Below are 17,973 nucleotides of genomic sequence, written 5' to 3' on the forward strand. Positions count from 1 at the left end.
GACCTACAGACCTGCGGAGCACAAGCCGTAATCAGCTTAGTCTGGAGATGTTCTCGACCCAATTTGAAGTCAATCGGGCGAACTCCCTCGGAGGAGTTCGTTTTGCGTCAAAGAAATGCTAACCAAAATGGCCGACTTCCTGTTGGGTTAAGGGCGTGGCTCCAATTCAATTTTGTGTATGTTTTGGTATGATACACGTGTGTGTCGAGTTTCGTATGTGTACGACAAAGTAAGCGAAATTTGTCTATGGAGAATTTGGGAAAAACTTCAAGGGGGCGCTATTGAGGCATTTAGCCACGCCCATGGGAAACGACTCCATCCACTGAAAGAGCTCGCCATTCTTGACCTGTGGATGAAATTTCGTGAGGACACGACTTCGTTAAAGCCACGAAAAAGGCAAACGTAATTGTACGATAAAAAATCGTCAGTCGCCGCGGCGGCACACGGACGCCGTTCGTCGTATCTTCACAGCGTTCATAATGTAGCTTCAGCAACTGGTTCTGCATGTATTAGAAGTGGAATGAAGTTGATCGGGTGAAGTATGGATTTTTAATGAATTTTTGCGTACTTCCTGTTACCACCGGGGGGCGCTATGAGCCAGGCAGGAAGTCGATACATCAAAACGTTCAGGGAGGAGCCAACGTCACGTCCTTTGAATTTCAAGTGGCTACGACGAAGTATGTGCGCGTATTTGGCAAACGTAATTTAAATTGGGAAGATACACATTCGCCGCGGCGGCACACGGACGCCGTTGCTCGTAGGGTCAAAGTGTTCATGATGTAGCTTCGCCATCCGGGTCTGCATGTATTAGAAGTGGAACGAAGTCGATTTGGTCAACTACGTATTTTTAACGAATTTTTGTACGTTTCCTGTTACCACCGGGGGGCGCTATGAGCGACGTAGGCAAATAATATGTCGGATCGTTCAGGGTCTCTCCCTAGATTTTTGCACCAAGTTTGAAGCGTCTACGATCAAGTATGTGGGCATGAGAGCCGTTCGTATTTACATGGCGAGCACCGAAACAGTCGCCAAACTTCGGGGCACGCCAGAGGCCAAGCGCTTTGAGCTACAGACCTGCGGAGCACAAGCTAAGCTCAGCTAGGTCTGACGATGTTCTCTACCCAATTTGGAGCCGATCGGGCGTAACCCCTCGGAGGAGTTCGTTTTGCGTAAACCAACTTTGAAGCAAAATGGCCGACTTCCTGTTGGTTTTAGAGTATGTCATTTTATGAAATTTTTTGAAGATCTCGGGTTGATGAATACGTTTACCAAGTTTCGGACAAATCGGTGTCGCGGACCCTCATTCCCTATCCGCGGTCTAGGGGGCGCTGTGGTGCCATTTGGCCACGCCCACATGCGAGACCACCACTGAATCGCAATTTTCGGGCTTCCCCCCCTGCGTCGAAAGTTTCATCCGTTTCCCGGCTTGGGAAAGGGGTCGAAATCGCGTTCAAACGCGGAGAAGAATAAGAATAATAATAATAATAATAAACATTACAATATCTGGGATATTTTGCGCCAGGTCTATGCAGTACTTGGTTACTTGCTTGCTTACTTGTTGTTACTCGTCGGCTGGCACGTTGGCGAATGTGCATGTCGAATTACAATAGGGTCCTCCCTGGGACGTTGTCACAGGCTCGGGCCCTAATTAAAGCCGCAAGCGGCGATGGCGGCCCTCGCTGCCCATGCCACCGCGGGGCCTGAGGCACGCTGTGGCGCGGAGCAGAAATGGAGAAAAAACCCGGAAGGAGGCCAAAAATGCAATGTTTCGTTCATCCACCAGGGGGCAGTCACCGCATGTGGTCTGGTGCGTTCAGGGGCCGCCCCTCATCACTTGTGTGAAGTTTGGAGTGAATCGGACAAAGCATGAGGGAGTTATGAGCAGTTAAAGGTTCGTCCACCAGGGGGCAGTAATGGGATGCGTGCAGGTGTGTTCAGGGTCAGTCCATCATCACACATGTGAAGTTTCGTGGAAATCGGACAAAGCATGAGGGAGTTATGAGCAGTTAAAGGTTCGTCCACTAGGGGGCAGTAATGGGTTGCGTGCAGGTGTGTTCAGGGTCAGCCCCTCATCACACATGTGAAGTTTCGTGGAAATCGGACAATGTTGATGCAAAAAATGGCACTTCCGGTTTCCACTAGGGGGCCACATGAGCGACACCCCTATCAGATGGAAGAGGTCTCCACCCTGGACCTGTCTATCAATTTTCATGATGATACGAGTTCATTAAAGCCATCAAAAAGCCAAACGTATTTTTATGGCGAGGAATTGATGGTAGCCACGCCCCCACAGGGACGCCATTACTCGTAGCTTCACAGTCTTCATAATGTAGCTTCACCAACTGGTTCTGCATGTTTTAGAAGTGGAATGAAGTTGATGGGGTCAACTATGTATTTTTAATGAATTTTAGTTCACTTCCTGTTACCACCGGGGGGCGCTATGAGCGACGTAGGCAAATAATATGTCGGATCGTTCAGGGTCTCGCCATAGATTTTTGCACCAAGTTTGAAGCGTCTACGATCAAGTATGTGGGCATGAGAGCCAATCGTATTTACATGGCGAGCACCGAAACAGTCGCCAAACTTCGGGGCACGCCAGAGGCCAACCCCTTTGAGCTACAGACCTGCGGAGCACAAGATAAGCTCAGCTAGGTCTGACGATGTTGTCTATCAAATTTGGAGCGTGTCGAGCGAATCGTTTTGGACGAGTTAATTTGGCGCCAAAAACGACCAATTCAAAATGGCCGACTTCCTGTTGACATTTCACCATGACATTAAGAGGCTTTTTTGTATATCTGGGTATGGTACATATGTGTACCGAATTTCGTCCGTCTACGCCAAAGTGACCCGAATTCCCTATGGGCTTTTTTGAACTTTGTAGGGGGCGCTATTTCGCCATTTCGCGTCGGACATGCGCGAGCAGCACAAAATATCGAATTTCGGAAGAAGCCGGACGTCCGGCAAAAAGTTCACGCATTTTCGAGTTGGGGAAAGGGGCCAAATTGGGGTTTGAAGGCGGAGAAGAATAATAATAAACAGCGCGATTACAATAGCCCCTCGGGCGAGTGCTACTCGCCGCTCGGGCCTAATAAGAATAAACATTTGCATTTCGGGGAATTTTGCGCCAGGTCAGTGGAGTACTTGATTACTTGCTTGCTTACTTGTTGTTACTCGTCGGCTGGCACGTTGACTAATGTGCATGTCGAATTACAATAGGGTCCTCCCTGGGACGTTGTCACAGGCTCGGGCCCTAATAATAAACATTACAATATCTGGGATATTTTGCGCCAGGTCTATGCAGTACTTGGTTACTTGCTTGCTTACTTGTTGTTACTCGTCGGCTGGCACGTTGACTAATGTGCATGTCGAATTACAATAGGGTCCTCCCGTGACGTTGTCACTGGCTCGGGCCCTAATAATAATAAACATAGCAATTACAATAGGGCTTTCGCTGGGCGACTTGCAGTCGCCGCTCGGGCCCTAATAAAAAAGGGCACTTTTTAATACGGGGCAAAAAGGGCAGGGGCTCAAGCACCCTTTGGGCCCTATGTGTGCACGTGCCTGGTACACTGTGGCCTAGAGGCAGAGTGAAAGTCTGCTGACCATGAGGTTGTGGGTTCGATACCTACCTTGGTCAACCATTTGAATGGTGATCACTGCTTGCACTATTTGCTAATTCTGCAACAGCGTTCAGCTGCTTTCAGCATTCACACGCATGTTCCGTTAGGAAATGCTACTTTATCTAGTTTATCATACAATTTAAAAAAAAAAAGCAAAACCTTTTTTCCTCTGGGTCCCAGGAGGATATGTTTCATAACTGACATATTAGACAGTTTGTTGTTACCTGTGAGTTTCTACACTCAGTGGACTGACAGCGTCTCAGCAGCTGATGTGTCTAGATGTGTCCAGCTGCTGAGTGACCTGTGTTTCCTCTCAGAGCAGCCAGAACGTCCTGATGGCTCATTTCTAAACCTGCTTCTCAGAGACGCTGTTTGTTACATGAGGTTGTGGTTTGTGACTGACGGACCAGGTTTACACCTGTTAGCTGAAGATGAGCTGTTTGTTTGTTTGTTTGTTTGTTTGTTTGGTCTCTGACTTGGTTCGATGATAATCTTTTTCAGTTCTGATCTTGGAAAAGTCTTTGTGGAGACTTCAGAACAAACCTTCCTGTCCTCACAGCCACAGCAGCTGGCAGCACCTGTAGTCTGTGGTTGTGATGTCACTGATGGCTTGAATTTTATCCAGAGTCGCACATTTAGTTTGAAGTTCCAAAGTAAAAACATTTTTTCAGACACAAGTTCATTGTCCCTCATGAAGGAAACTAATCTTAAAGGGACATTGTGTAACTTCTCCTGTTATCTATTCAGGAAAATCAATTATTTGGTTCTTCAGTCTGTTTTTCATTAACATCAACAAAGTGAAGTGTTCCTTTCAGCTCTGAATGAGCCGTTCATATCATTCATATCTCCATGGAGCGGGTAAGCTCGGTGCTGCTGCCATGTGGTGTCGCCATGTTTTTACGTTCAGTGGCAGCGTGACGGTAGGAAACCACGGAAACTCAGCGGAGACACCGGAGCTGTCGGCTCAGGTGGAGGTGGCGTCTGTGAAAAGTCACCGTGGTAACGCAGTGAGGAGGAATGGAGCGTTACACTGATGCTGCATTCACCTGCAGTCAGGCGGACGGCCGTCGCTAACAAACCAGATGTCGTTTTAGTCACAGAAGTCCAGAGAAAGCCGGTAAAACAATACCACATCGCCATGACAACATATTGTCACGTGTATTGTTTTGCCTCGTGTTGACGGACCACTTGTTTACATAGAGGCTTGTTTATGCTGTTACGTCCGTCTGCCGTCTGCCCAATTTCCCATGAATGCAGCATGAAAAACACGATTGAGTTGCTTGTGATATACAACCACAACGCTAGATGGGAGGAATTCCTACACAATGTACCTTTAAGGTGAATCTAAAAACTCAGTGATTCTTCTCCCTCTAATCAAACACAGTGTGATAATAAACATGTCGTCTCTCCTGTATAACACGCTATACACTTTCATTTTCTTACTGTGCCTGTAGTTGCTGTTGTTGTGTTGCTGGCGGTGTCCTGGTCCTGCAGCTTTCTGATGGAGGGAAGAATAGGGAAGAGAGGGATGATGGGAAAAGACAGAGAGGAAGCTGATTGTAACAGATTGTAACGATCGACTGCAGGAGGTGGAAGTCTTCTCTGATTTTGTAACATCCTGCTCATCACACTGTGATTATTACTTTTGGAAACTCTTTGTTTTACATTTGACTTCAGTCAGTAACCCTTTTTTTGAAGCTGTGAGAATAAAAACACCAACGCACTCTGTGAGAAGCAGCCGGGTGTTTTATCAGTGAACCTGCTCATTCAGCCTGGATCTGGATCTGGACTCTTAAAGGGACAACGAGGAGTTTCTATTTGGTTATAAAAAAAAGTCTCACGTTAATGTGGATGAATCTCCGTTACCACTTGTTAATGGTCCATTTTAGATAAATATATCGTTTTGTCTCTATTGTTATTTTGTTATTATTAGTGGTGGTGGAAATGCTGGGCGAGCCGACCAGCGTTTCTTTACTTTCGCCGCCGAATCTCCGTTTATGGTGGGAACTACGACGGTATGTGATCGTCTTCCAACCTCTGACTTTAATTCTTGATGAATGAAAACATGAGTCTGTCTTGCGCCGGTCAAAGAATTTCACGGTGCCGAGGCTCATAAATGTAGTGTGGAAACACTTCGCTTTTCCAAAACTCCTCGTTGTCCCTTTAAACCACATCGGATGTTTTCTTTGCTCAGTGTTTTCCTTTACGTTCACCTCCACTAAGAATCAGACTTTTCTTGTTGCTTCTTCTGTTTGACGGAGGGAAATGATCACTTTAATTTCAGTTTAAAGCCCCAGTATGTAACTTATTTGGTTTTTTATTATAAAAAATCAAATCTGTCTTTCATAAATCCGTATTTCACTGAAGTTGAATCACAGCCGCATACAAATGAAAGCTTTCTGGTACCTTATGAGTTGTTACAAGTCGTGAAAGCAGGTTTTTTGTGTTTGTAATAAGGAAGAAAAACTTGCTCCACTATCAGATTTTTCTACTTATTTCAAGTGAAAATCAGCTTGAAAGAAGTAAAAAAAGTGTCTAAAAACAAGCTACTTTTATGTGATGAGTCTTATTTTAAGTATTATGAGATTTGTTTTGACTAGAAATAAGACAAATATTCTTGGTAAGATTTTGAGTTTTTGCAGTGTAGACGCTTGTTTATCCTGTTACATGCAGCGTCTGTTGTCTGTCTGACGTCTGCCCCATTTCACCTGAATGCAACATCAAGAATACGTTCAGATATGCAACCGCACCGCTAGATGGGGGGAATTCCTACGTATTATACCTTTAAAGCAGGTTTGAGCAGGATTTTTGTGACATGTGACAAAGGAAATGAAAACCTCCTGTGTAAAGTCACTGAGAAATTAAAACTTTTAGCAAAATACAATCTGAATTTTCCAATAAGGGGAAGAATAGATGTGATTTTTATATCAACGACACACAGAATAATGTGCTGTTGGGTAGTTTCAGTCTGAACAATGATGATGATGAGAGAGGTGCTGCAACAAGGGAACAATAAAAAAATAAAAATAAAATAAAAAATATGAGACAGAAGAAAGGATGAGAAGAAAGAGGAAGAGTAATTTAACTGTGCCAACAACAAGTAGGTCACAGAAACACCTTTGTTCCACTACTCCACTTCTGTCCTTATTTGTTTTCACTGTATTAAAGGGAAATTATTACTCACATCCGGGAATGATAATGTAACAGATCTGTCAGTTTAATGAAGAGGCGACAACAACAACAAGAACAAAGCATCTCCCAGAATTCACTTAAAGGGATAGTTCAACATTTTGTCAAATTGGGTCCAATGCCATAATCCCTATAGTCATAGCAGTAGGTTCGTTACCTTTAATTGTCGGTGCAAGCTATTTTTAGAACGGTGGAGCAGAGCCGTGAGCTGCTCAGAGCTACGCTACGGAGGCTCATTATGGGATTTCTTAGGTTTCCCTCATCAAACTCATCAAATACACAATCCAACAACTCCACAACGCTCTGGTGGACAAGTTGTGAGCTGCACATTCACCACGCTATGAGATAATAACACAACGTTACCAGACAGAGTTGTTTTAGAGGGAAATACATGCAAAACCACTGATGCGCGTTGCCTTCAGGGACAGTTTTTCATCAACAGTCTCTGAATTTCCCTCTAAAACAACTCTGTGTGGTAACGTTGTGTTATTATCTCGTAGCGTGGTGAATGTGCAGCTCACAACTTGTCCACCAGAGCGTTGTGGAGTTGTTGGATTGTGTATTTGATGAGTTTGATGAGGGAAACCAAGAAATCCCATGAGCCTCCGTATAGCGTAGCTCTGAGCAGCTCACCGCTCTGCTCCGCCGTTCTAAAAAATAGCTTGCACCGACAATTAAAGGTAACGAAACTACTGCTATGACTATAGGGATTTTGGCAATGGGCCAATTTGTCAAAATGTTGAACTATCCCTTTAAGTGTCTCAGTTTGTTTTGGGATCAATTCACTGGTTTTTTTATACAAATTCAAACCTACATACTGTATATCTGTGAGTCCTTTGGTTGTATTTTTAATAATTATTACCTTCATGGATGTTAAAGAGACAGAAAAAACAGTGAAGTAACTTGTGAGACGGGATTTAAAACAAACAGCTGTGTGACACTCGGGGTGAATAAACTCCGTCCTCTGTGCTTCTCCTTTAACCTTGTAGTTTAAATCGGCCGAACGCTGCTGCTGATGATGATGTGAGCTCGCTGATTTAATTGCGGGCTAATACGAGCCTTGATGAGCAGTGAAAGGTTGCCTGGGCTACTGATGTACAGTGTGGCTTTCAAGGACACAATTGCATTTTGAATTCAGAGTTAAAAGAGGAGAAACACAGGACTCATAATAATAATAAAAAAAAAAAAGCTAAAGAGGCTCTGAGAGCAGATGAGAGAGACGGATAATCACAGTGCTGCTGTCTGATTATCAACCCTTCTAATCTCTGGAAATGAAAGTTAGAGATCCTCGGTCCTACAGTAGGCTACATCCCTCATGATCGGAGGGTTTTTTTGTGTGTTTTATGGTGATGATAATAATAAATTGGCAATGATGGCAATGAACATACATGACCGTGAGAGATGTACAGTGTTGTGCTGGTGTGTGTGGATGAGGCAGCTTTGACTGCCACCTGCTGGCCGCTCGGTGGCTTTGTCTTTCTGTTTTATATTCACAGTAAAACCCTGAAACAACTGGGATGTTTCTTCTGCACATCGAGGTTTCTACACATACTTGTACACATCATATCATGACATTATTAGATGTATTTATTTACTGTGTGTTTTATATATTTTCTGGCTTTTGAGCGTGTGGCCTGTGGCTGTTGGTGGTAAAGTGTAAAACCTGGTCTGGATCTCAGCTCGCTGCAGTTTCCTGTCTGATGCTGGTGGAGACGACACAGGAATACAAATGTCCTGTGTGTGTGTTAAAGGAGCAGATACTAAAAGACACAGTAACCTGCTGTGGTGTCATGTTATTCTACATGTATGACTTCATGTAGAGGGAAACTATGTCAGAATGTGGCTTAGTGGGGCGGATTAGCTCAATATTTTACACCAATCGTTCACTTTGTGATAAAAGCATGAAATTTGGTGGATGTGAATGATGAATAAAAACTGCCCTTTTAATAATACCAACTGGTGATGTATCGTATATTGTTGGAAAGCCTGATTAGTCACCTTTACAACGAGGTACAGCTTGTAAGGATCGTGCGTTCATGGAAGGAGCAACGGGGCTAAACGTGTGGGTAGCGCCCCCCAACAATGTGCATCCCCTATGGGACGGATTAGCTCAATAAATCACAAGAATTGTTTATTTTGTGGTAGAAGCACAACATTTGGTGGATGTGTTGGTGGATGTTTCAAACATTTTTGGTTTTTAAGGACCCTTAAGATGTCTACTTAAGATTTTTGCTTGTTGCCCGGTTCAACTAATGTTCCATGGGGGTTTTTTGCCGTCTGCACGAATGGCGAAAAAAAAGTCAATTTTCATAACTCCTAAACCAGACATCATACAAAGACAAATGAACACACTTTTCCCCGATAATTATGACACCAGGAATCAAAAGGAAAGGTCGCTGAGATGGTAAAACCACTATTTATCAGAGAAAAATGAACTCAAATTTCATGCTTTTATCACAAAGTGAACGATTGTTTAGCTAATCCGCCCCACTAGCTTTAATTATTTTATTATTTAAGAGGTTTTTTTTCTACCTGTGAGTTGATCAAAATAAGCTTCATTCAGTGTAGCTGCCATGCTCTCTGTCGGGTGTAATATGTTGTATGCTCTGTATAGACGGAGTTCCTGAAGGTAACAGACAAATAAAAGCTCAGGCAGATTGGTCGTATTACCGTGCGTCTATAAGGTTAAAGCAGCTGGTCTTCTGGGTCAAATTGACCCAATCTGTTCCCTTCCTCCATCCTTCCTTCTTTCCTTCCTTTCTCCCTTCCTTCTTTCCACAGTCCCTTTCCCCTTCCTTCTTTCCCTTCTTCCTTCCTTCTTCTTCCTTCCTTGAACGAATCTGTTCCCTCCCTCCATCTTTCTTTCCTTCCTTTTTCCTTTCCTTCCTTCCTTCCTTCCTTCCTTCCTTCCTTCCTTCCTTCCTTCCTTCCTTCCTTCCTTCCTTCCTTCCTTCCTTCCTTCTTTCCTCCCTTCCTTCCTTCCTTCCCTTCGTCCTTACTTCTTCCTTCCTTTTTGACCCAATTGACCTAATCTGTTCCCTCCCTCCATCTATCTTTCATTCCTTTTTCCCTTCCTTCTTTCCTCCCATCTTTCCCTTTGTCCTTCCTTCCTTCCTTCCTTTTCTCCCTTCATCCATCCTTCCTTCCTTTACCCAGGAGGACAACTGGAGGGTTAAACTGCCACATCTACAAACATCTACTGAATGTTAATCAACATCTGTCTCAGTTAAACGCCCATGGACAAGAACATCAAGCCTCACTATTCAAAAAATCACTTTTCCATAAATTGTAAAATGAAAACAAACAAAAAAAATCCCCCAGAAGCCAAAGTTTCCCCGACGTGTCTCAGAATGAACTCTCTGACACCAGGGTCATCAGAGAGTTTCCTTCTAACGTGTCCTGTCTCTGTCTCTGTCTCTCTTTAACCTCAGCGGTGTCGAACCTGGACATCGAGAGCAAGCTGTCGGTCCACTACCAGGCCCCGTGGCACCAGCACCACAACGTGTTTCATCCATGCACCCGGCCGCCATGTCTGGAGGAGCTGCACCGGAGCGCTCAGCTCAGTCTCAGAGCTCTGCACCGAGGTGAGGGAGGCCGCGCCGGTCTTACACTCTGTAAAGATGGAGATACACTACTCACAACAAGCTAGGGATGTTTGGCTTTTGGATTACAGGGATAGTTCACCCAAAATTGAAATTTCACTCATTATCTTACTCCCCCTCATGTGGACTAAGGTCTGGGAGAAGTTTCAGAGTCCTCCGTGGCTTCTCTGAGTTACAGGGGGTCTCGGCGTAGCAGTGCATGTCCATATGACGGTTGCAAATGGATACCAACTGTCTTCGTAACAAAAAGACACACCAAAAAACATCCAAATACCTCCATGCTGCTCGTATGTAATGTCCGTCTTGTATTGAAGCCCCGAAATGCGAAATTGTCCCGAAAAAAATTAAATAAGTCTATATTTCAAGCTTGTTTTGTAGCGGAAGCTTCTCGAAGCTCCTCTTCCCGGTTCGTCAAATTTGGACTAACTGGGCTTCAATACAAGACGGACATTACATACGAGCAGCATGGAGGTATTTGGATGTTTTTTGGTGTGTCTTTTTGTTACGAAGACAGTTGGTATCCATTTGCAACCGTTATATGGACATGCACTGCTACGCCGAGACCCCCTGTAACTCAGAGAAGCCACGGAGGACTCTGAAACTTCTCCCAGCCCTTAGTCCACATGAGGGGGAGGAGATAATAAATGAAATTTCAATTTTGGGTGAACTATCCCTTTAAATTTCAGAATGCACCTAAAATGCTCTAAAACCTTTACAGATGAACTTAATTGAACCTTCTCTAAACGTTTAAATGCACATGTCCAGTTGTTTAATGTTTCAGTTCTTATTGAATAACATGCACATTCTCTAACAAGGTGATTAACCACAAACATCACCAGCACCGTCTGATTTAGTACATTTTCTGGTTCAATGACAGTTTGTAGACATTCGTTTAACACATTCAGTAGTTAGTTAGTTAAAGGGATAGTTCAACATTTTGGCAAATTGGTCCATTGCCATAATCCCTATAGTCATAGCAGTAGGTTTGTTACCTTTAATTGTCGGTGCAAGCTATTTTTAGAACGGCGGAGCAGAGCCGCGAGCTGCTCAGAGCTACGCTACGTTACCACACAGAGTTGTTTTAGAGGGAAATACAGAGACTGTTGATGAAAAACTGTCCCTGAAGGCAACGTGCATCAGCGGTTTTGCATGAATTTCCCTCTAAAACAACTCTGTCTGGTAACGTTGTGTTATTATCTCATAGCGTGGTGAATGTGCAGGTCACAACTTGTCCACCAGAGCGTTGTGGAGTTGTTGGATTGTGTATTTGATGAGTTTGATGCAGGAAACCAAGAAATCCCATAATGAGCCTCCGTAGCGTAGCTCTGAGCAGCTCACGGCTCTGCTCCGCCGTTCTAAAAACAGCTTGCACCGACAATTAAAGGTAACGAACCTACTGCTATGACTATAGGGATTATGGCAATGGGCCAATTTGCCAAAATGTTGAACTATCCCTTTAAATGCTGATCAAGTTATTGAGACATTGATGTTTTTGTTGTTGCTATAGCCACCACTGTTGTTAGCTTTTGTTTGAGATAAAGAAATTACCATTGCATCCATCTACTTAACCCTCCTGTTGTCTGTCTGGGTCAAATTGACCCAGTTCTGTAGCAGGAACTGTTTATTGGGAGATTCTTGTCAAATATCACTAACTTTTTGTGAGTTGTGTATATTTATATCTAAAGTCAATGTGGTGTGTGTGTGTGTGTGTGTGTGTGTGTGTGTGTGTGTGTGTGTGTGTGTGTGTGTGTGTGTGTGTGTGTGTGTGTGTGTGTGTGTGTGTGTGTGTGTGTGTGTGTGTGTGTGTGTTTGGACCTCACAGACGAACACCAACGGCAGCGCTCCACGAGTCGGGAGAGGAACCGGGTGACCATCTCTATCTCGGTGGCGCCGCCGATGCCCACATTCCCCTCACCACACTCCATCCGCCGGCAGCAGAGGAGTCGCCTGGCACGAGCTGTAAGGACGACACACACACACACACTGTGCACAACTGAAAACACTCACAATCTCACCAACCAATCAGAAGAGGCCGTTATCCACTCGTGTTTACTTTAAGCGGCACAAACTAACACTGTAAAAACTCAAAATCTTTCTAATCTAGATTAATTACTAGTAAAAACAAGCTGCTTTTAATGTGACGAGTCTTATTTTAAGTATAATGAGATTTGTCTTTGACTAGAAATAAGACAAATGTTCTTGGTAAGATTTTGAGTTTTTGCAGTGCACAAACTAACACTGTAAAAACTCAAAATCTTTCCAAGAATATTTGTCTTATTTCTTGTCAAAATGCCTCAATTTTAATCAAAACTAATCTCTTTCCACTTAAAATAAGACTCATCACCTAAAAATTAATTTGTTTTTAGATAATTTTCACTTGTTTCAAACAAATTTTCAATTGAAATAAGTAGAAAAATCTGCCAGTGAAAGCAAGTTTTTTGTGCTTGTAATAAGAAAGAAAAATCTGCTTGAAAAAAGTAAAAAAGTGTCTAAAAACAAGCTACTTTTTAATGTGATGAGTCTTATTTTTAGTATAATTAGATTAGTTTTGACTAGAAATTACATTTTAACTAGAAATAAGACAAATATTCTTGTTAAGATTATGAGTTTTTGCAGATTATTTGACGGTCTCTTATCAAGCAGTTCAAAGCAATAGTTCATATGAACAGCTGGATGTTTATTGCTGGCGTGTTGGAGGAGGTATGGGGCACTGGGGCAGTGAGTGAGGTCCACCTCAGTGTATAGCATCAGAAAAACACATTTCCATTTCTCCCTATTTTAAAATTTTTTGTGCTATTTGACAATTTTTGTTCTTATCAGACGTGTTTTACATCAAACTGATTCGATATCTCATCTTACCATGCAGCAAGAGAGAGCAGAGAGGGAGCGAGAGTTAGACTATCAACCCAGGAAGGTAAAAGACAAACGTGTCTGTGTCTGTCGATGTCCAACATGTTCGTCTCTCCTGTAAGATTTGTGTTTTATCCACATGTATGAACACTTCCTGCTGTCAGACTACAGATCTGATTCTGACAGAGTTTTTTCCCCCTTTTATGTTGTTTGTTTGTATCGTACATCACTACACTAAATGTATGTTCTGTTCAATCAGTTTACCAATGAATAGCCTACTCAGTAACACTTTACCCGACGCCTGTCTCTATAACACATTATAACCATACTTATAATGAGTTATAATGCAGTTGTAGCACTGTATAATATAGTTATAAACACTCATAAATGATCATAATGCTTTATAACAATAATCATAACACACTATAAAGCATTTTATCTTGACTTATAAGCTCAGGTATTATAATAGGTTATAATTGTTAGTAACTCTCTGACAATGCCCACATCGATAATGCATTATTAATATACTTATGTGTTATAATTGTCTTATAAACGTGTATAACTATCATTATAAACACTAATTAATTATCATAGGGCTTTATAACAATAAGCATAACACATCATACAGCACTGTATAATGGCTCATAAGGTCTTAGTATTATAATAGAGTTATAATGCTCTATAATGTGTTATGCTTATTGTTATAAAGTCTTATGCGATTTATGAGTGTTTATAATGATAAAATACACATTTATAAGTCAATTATAACACATTATAACTATATTTATAATGCATTATAAATGTGGGCATTGTCAGCGAGTTATAACAATTACAACGTTTTATAATACCTGACCTTATAAGTCAAGATAAAATGCTTTATAGTGTGTTATGATCATTGTTATAAAGCATTATGATCATTTATGAGTGTTTATAACTATAGTTATACAGTGCTATAACTGCATTATAACTCATTATAAGTATGGTTATAATGTGTTATAGAGATAGGCGTCAAATAAAGTGTTACCGAATACTCTTCTCACCTTCATTTTTTCTTTTTAATCCTCTGAAGGAGAGGACCGTGAGAGAAACAGAGATCCAGACCATGCAGAGAAAAGTAAGAAAATCCATTAACACACCACCAGAAATAAAAAAATAAATAAAAAAATGAAAACTTCGCTGTGTTTGCACTCTGAACAATAACTGTTTGTATGTTTGTGTTTTCTTGCTGCCACAGGAGAGGCCAGGGAGAGAAGGAGATACTCAGACGATCCAAAGAAAGGTAAAAAAAAAAAAAAAAAAAAAAAAAAGAAAAGAAAAGAAAAGTGCCTACAGCTGAACCTAAAGCTATAAAACAGTTATTAAAACACACCAACAATAAGAAGAGATTAAAAAAACAAGTATCCACAAATGTAAAAACAGAAACAAACAGGGTATTTGTGTCTAAGGGGAAGAATAGGACTGTCTGAGAGATGAAACTGAATAAATGAAACCTCACATTGACTCATTCATCCTTCATCTTTTGATCTTCCTTTAATCTTTTCACACAAAATCTTTTGGATCATTCATGTCATGTCATCTGTTACTTGTTTTGTTTTTTGTCGTATCTTGTGTTCATAGTTTGAGTGCTTTTACTCACTTCACCCAATTGAAAGTTGCATCTTCATCCCATGGAACAGAAAGGTATCAAGCAACTGTGTTGTTTTAATTTCATTTACTTTAATCACTTCAGTTGTTCAGTAGCTGTAGTTCATGTTGTGTTTGCTAGTGTTGCTGCTTCAGCCTTCACAACCTTTGGGGTTGTTTTTGTAATTACTTATTTAGTCATGTTAGAGAGCAGGTAAAACAGTGGCTATTTTATGCTTCACATTTCTTTACTTAAAGGATAATTACTGTTTTTTACAATCTGGACCTTATTTCTAGCATAAAATCCGATCATTTCCTCCCCCAGATAACTTTGGTGTCATTACAAGTGGTTGTGATGAAATGAGCTCCAGCCGAGAGGCGCGTATATCCGTATAATGGAGTCTACAGGGCAGCAGAATGCAGCCTCTAAATAACACATTATCTGCAGAGAAACTCCTTCATTTCACCAATATTTAGTTCTGATAGGCTAGTGCTATTCCCCTCTGAGTCCGGGGTTAGCTGTTATCAACATCCGGGGTCTGTAGGTTGACCTCCTGACCTCTGACCTGGATGATGTCATCTCTGAGCGCCGCCCGGCTCATTCTGATAATAATCATTCTGCTTCGGCATTCGGGTCCATTTTTATCTCAACTAGCCGGAGCTTTAGTGAGTCCAGGTTGAGGAGAGGAAGCCTGTGGAAGCTGAACTTCATCCAGCTGCTCATTTTGTTCTGACAAGTCGGAAACGAACCGTAGCATTAGCGGTAGCAACAAGCCACGCTACAGGTCAGAGGTCAGTAGGTCAACCTACAGACCCCGGATGTTGATAACAGCTAACCCCGGACTCAGAGGGGAATAGCACTAGCCTATCAGAACTAAATATTGGTGAAATGAAGGAGTTTCTCTGCAGATAATGTGTTATTTAGAGGCTGCATTCTGCTGCCCTGTAGACTCCATTATACGGATATACGCGCCTCTCGGCTGGAGCTCATTTCATCACAACCACTTGTAATGACACCAAAGTTATCTGGGTGAGGAAATGATCGGATTTTATGATAGAAATAAGGTCCAGATTGTAAAAAAAAAAACGGTAATTACCCTTTAATGACTGTATTAGAACCAAAACATATATGCAATGTTTGCTCCTGACTCGTTCCAGGCTACCTCGACAGGGGACGGCGAAGGTGGAGAGGTGGTGGGAAGCCACCGAGCCAAGGCCTCCACCCAGGACAAACAGACAAACTGGTCCAAGGAAAACCACCCACCTTCAGATCAGAAGGCAAATGCGGATTCTCACAGCATCTCCTGTATCATCCCCATCAACGTCACAGGTAAGAAAACAGTGGCACAACAAAAAAACCTAAGGAAAGATAAAGATTGTCCTGGTGAAGATCAATCAATCAATCAATCAATCAATCAATCAATCAATCAATCAACCAATCAACCAATCAATCAATCAATCAATCAACCAATCAATCAATTAATCAATCAATCAATCAATCAATCAACCAACCAATCAATCAATCAATCAATCAATCAATCAATCAATCAATCAATCAATCAATCAATCAATCAATCAATCAATCAATCAATCAATCAATCAATCAATCAATCAGGCTTTATTTGTAAAGCACTTTTCATGCCCATGGCAGCTCAAAGTGCTTCACATGTTAAAAACAAGCAATATAGGGAACACATGTTAGGGAGAGACACATACATTCGCAAACACATACACTTTTACACAATAATTTTAGAACATTGCATTTTATCGGGAAACGCTATCTTACACTCGCTCATTTGCAGTGGGGAAAACACTAGATAAAATGAAGTAAAAGAAATAAAAATGAGAAGAGGAGAAAGACACTAGATAAGATGAAGTAAAATAGATAAAAAGAGAAGACGAGAAAGACACTAGATAAAATGAAGTAAAATAGACAGGTGTAGTGGGATAAAATAGAAAGAAGAATGGATGAATTAAAATAGAAAATAAAATAAATTAAATTAAATGAATGTTTTAGAATAATAGAAATAGTAAGAATCAGTTAAAAGCAAAGCTAAAAAGGTAGGTCTTCAAACCAGGAACCTCTCCTAACAAGTGGCCAAACTTGTGAATCCATGTTGAAATGTCTGTGTTGTTGTTGCAGGAGTCGGGTTCGACAGGGAAGCGAGCGCTCGCTGCTCTCTGGTCCATTCTCAGTCGGTTCTTCAGAGGAGAAGGAAGCTAAGGAGGAGGAAGACGATCACAGGAATACCCAAACGAGTTCATCAAGACATGGGTATGTTACAGAGTAGACCTGCTCAGCTTTCATGTGTGTGGCTGTCTTTACACTGCATGGTTCAAGTGGCCCAATTCAGATTTTTTTCCTCTCAAGTGGCACAGATCGGATCGGATGTTGTCAGATCAGATTCAGGCTCCCGTCATATGTGGAAATACTTCAGATACAAATCGGATATCTGACAATACGTCTGCAGTCTGAACAGGCAGGTCGGATCTTTCCTGACGATGCGAGTCGTATGTCATCAGTGATATTATTAAAGGGAGACTTCGGTTTTTTTCAACCTGGGCCTTGTTTTCATATGTTTTTTCTGTATACGTGAGTGATGGATAATACAATTATTTAGGTGGCTCCAGTATTGAGCCGGGCAGGCAGCCTGCAGCCCAGCTAACACTCTTCCACGGGGCAAGTAGCTCCCGTCAAAGTTCGCCCTATAAACCTGCATTTTTTTCACACTGACAGACTCAGATAGTTACAATGAGTGTCCGACAACATACTAGAAAGGAGAAATGAACGTAATAGTCTCTACATTTAGCTGCAGGTCGCTGTTTGCTGTGATCTGTGTCCAAATCTCACCACGCCAGAAATCTCGTTCTGAAATCTCGTGATAACTCACGGCAAAACACCGGTGGGGAATACTGTTACCTGACTGAAGTGAAGAGAGACGACCGGACTATTTCCAAATTGTGGCAACATAATGCCAACACCACAGGGTCTGCAGCCACTTTGACCGGGATGACTGCTGCAAGTCAAAGAAGAGACGCGCTAAAGGGAGAGACATACGTTCATTTCTCCTGTCTAGTATGTTGTGTGT

The 17,973-nt window shown here is 42.0% G+C and overlaps 1 protein-coding gene across 1 annotated transcript in view; it reads left to right on the plus strand.

The window, feature by feature from the left end:
• nhsb (Nance-Horan syndrome b (congenital cataracts and dental anomalies)) overlaps positions 1–17,973 on the plus strand; it is a gene marked incomplete at both ends in the record, with an annotated part of 118,661 nt that overhangs the window by 89,985 nt on the left and 10,703 nt on the right. Inside the window, 8 exons of the mRNA XM_084001475.1 lie at positions 10,241–10,393; positions 12,234–12,370; positions 13,278–13,325; positions 14,331–14,375; positions 14,496–14,540; positions 14,879–14,941; positions 16,043–16,214; positions 17,028–17,159. Coding sequence (XP_083857601.1) covers positions 10,241–10,393; positions 12,234–12,370; positions 13,278–13,325; positions 14,331–14,375; positions 14,496–14,540; positions 14,879–14,941; positions 16,043–16,214; positions 17,028–17,159 — 795 coding nt within the window. The remainder of the gene's footprint in view (positions 1–10,240; positions 10,394–12,233; positions 12,371–13,277; positions 13,326–14,330; positions 14,376–14,495; positions 14,541–14,878; positions 14,942–16,042; positions 16,215–17,027; positions 17,160–17,973) is intronic.

The sequence above is a fragment of the Trachurus trachurus genome (assembly GCF_905171665.1).
Source record: "Trachurus trachurus genome assembly, chromosome: 3".
NCBI classification, from domain to species: domain Eukaryota; kingdom Metazoa; phylum Chordata; class Actinopteri; order Carangiformes; family Carangidae; genus Trachurus; species Trachurus trachurus.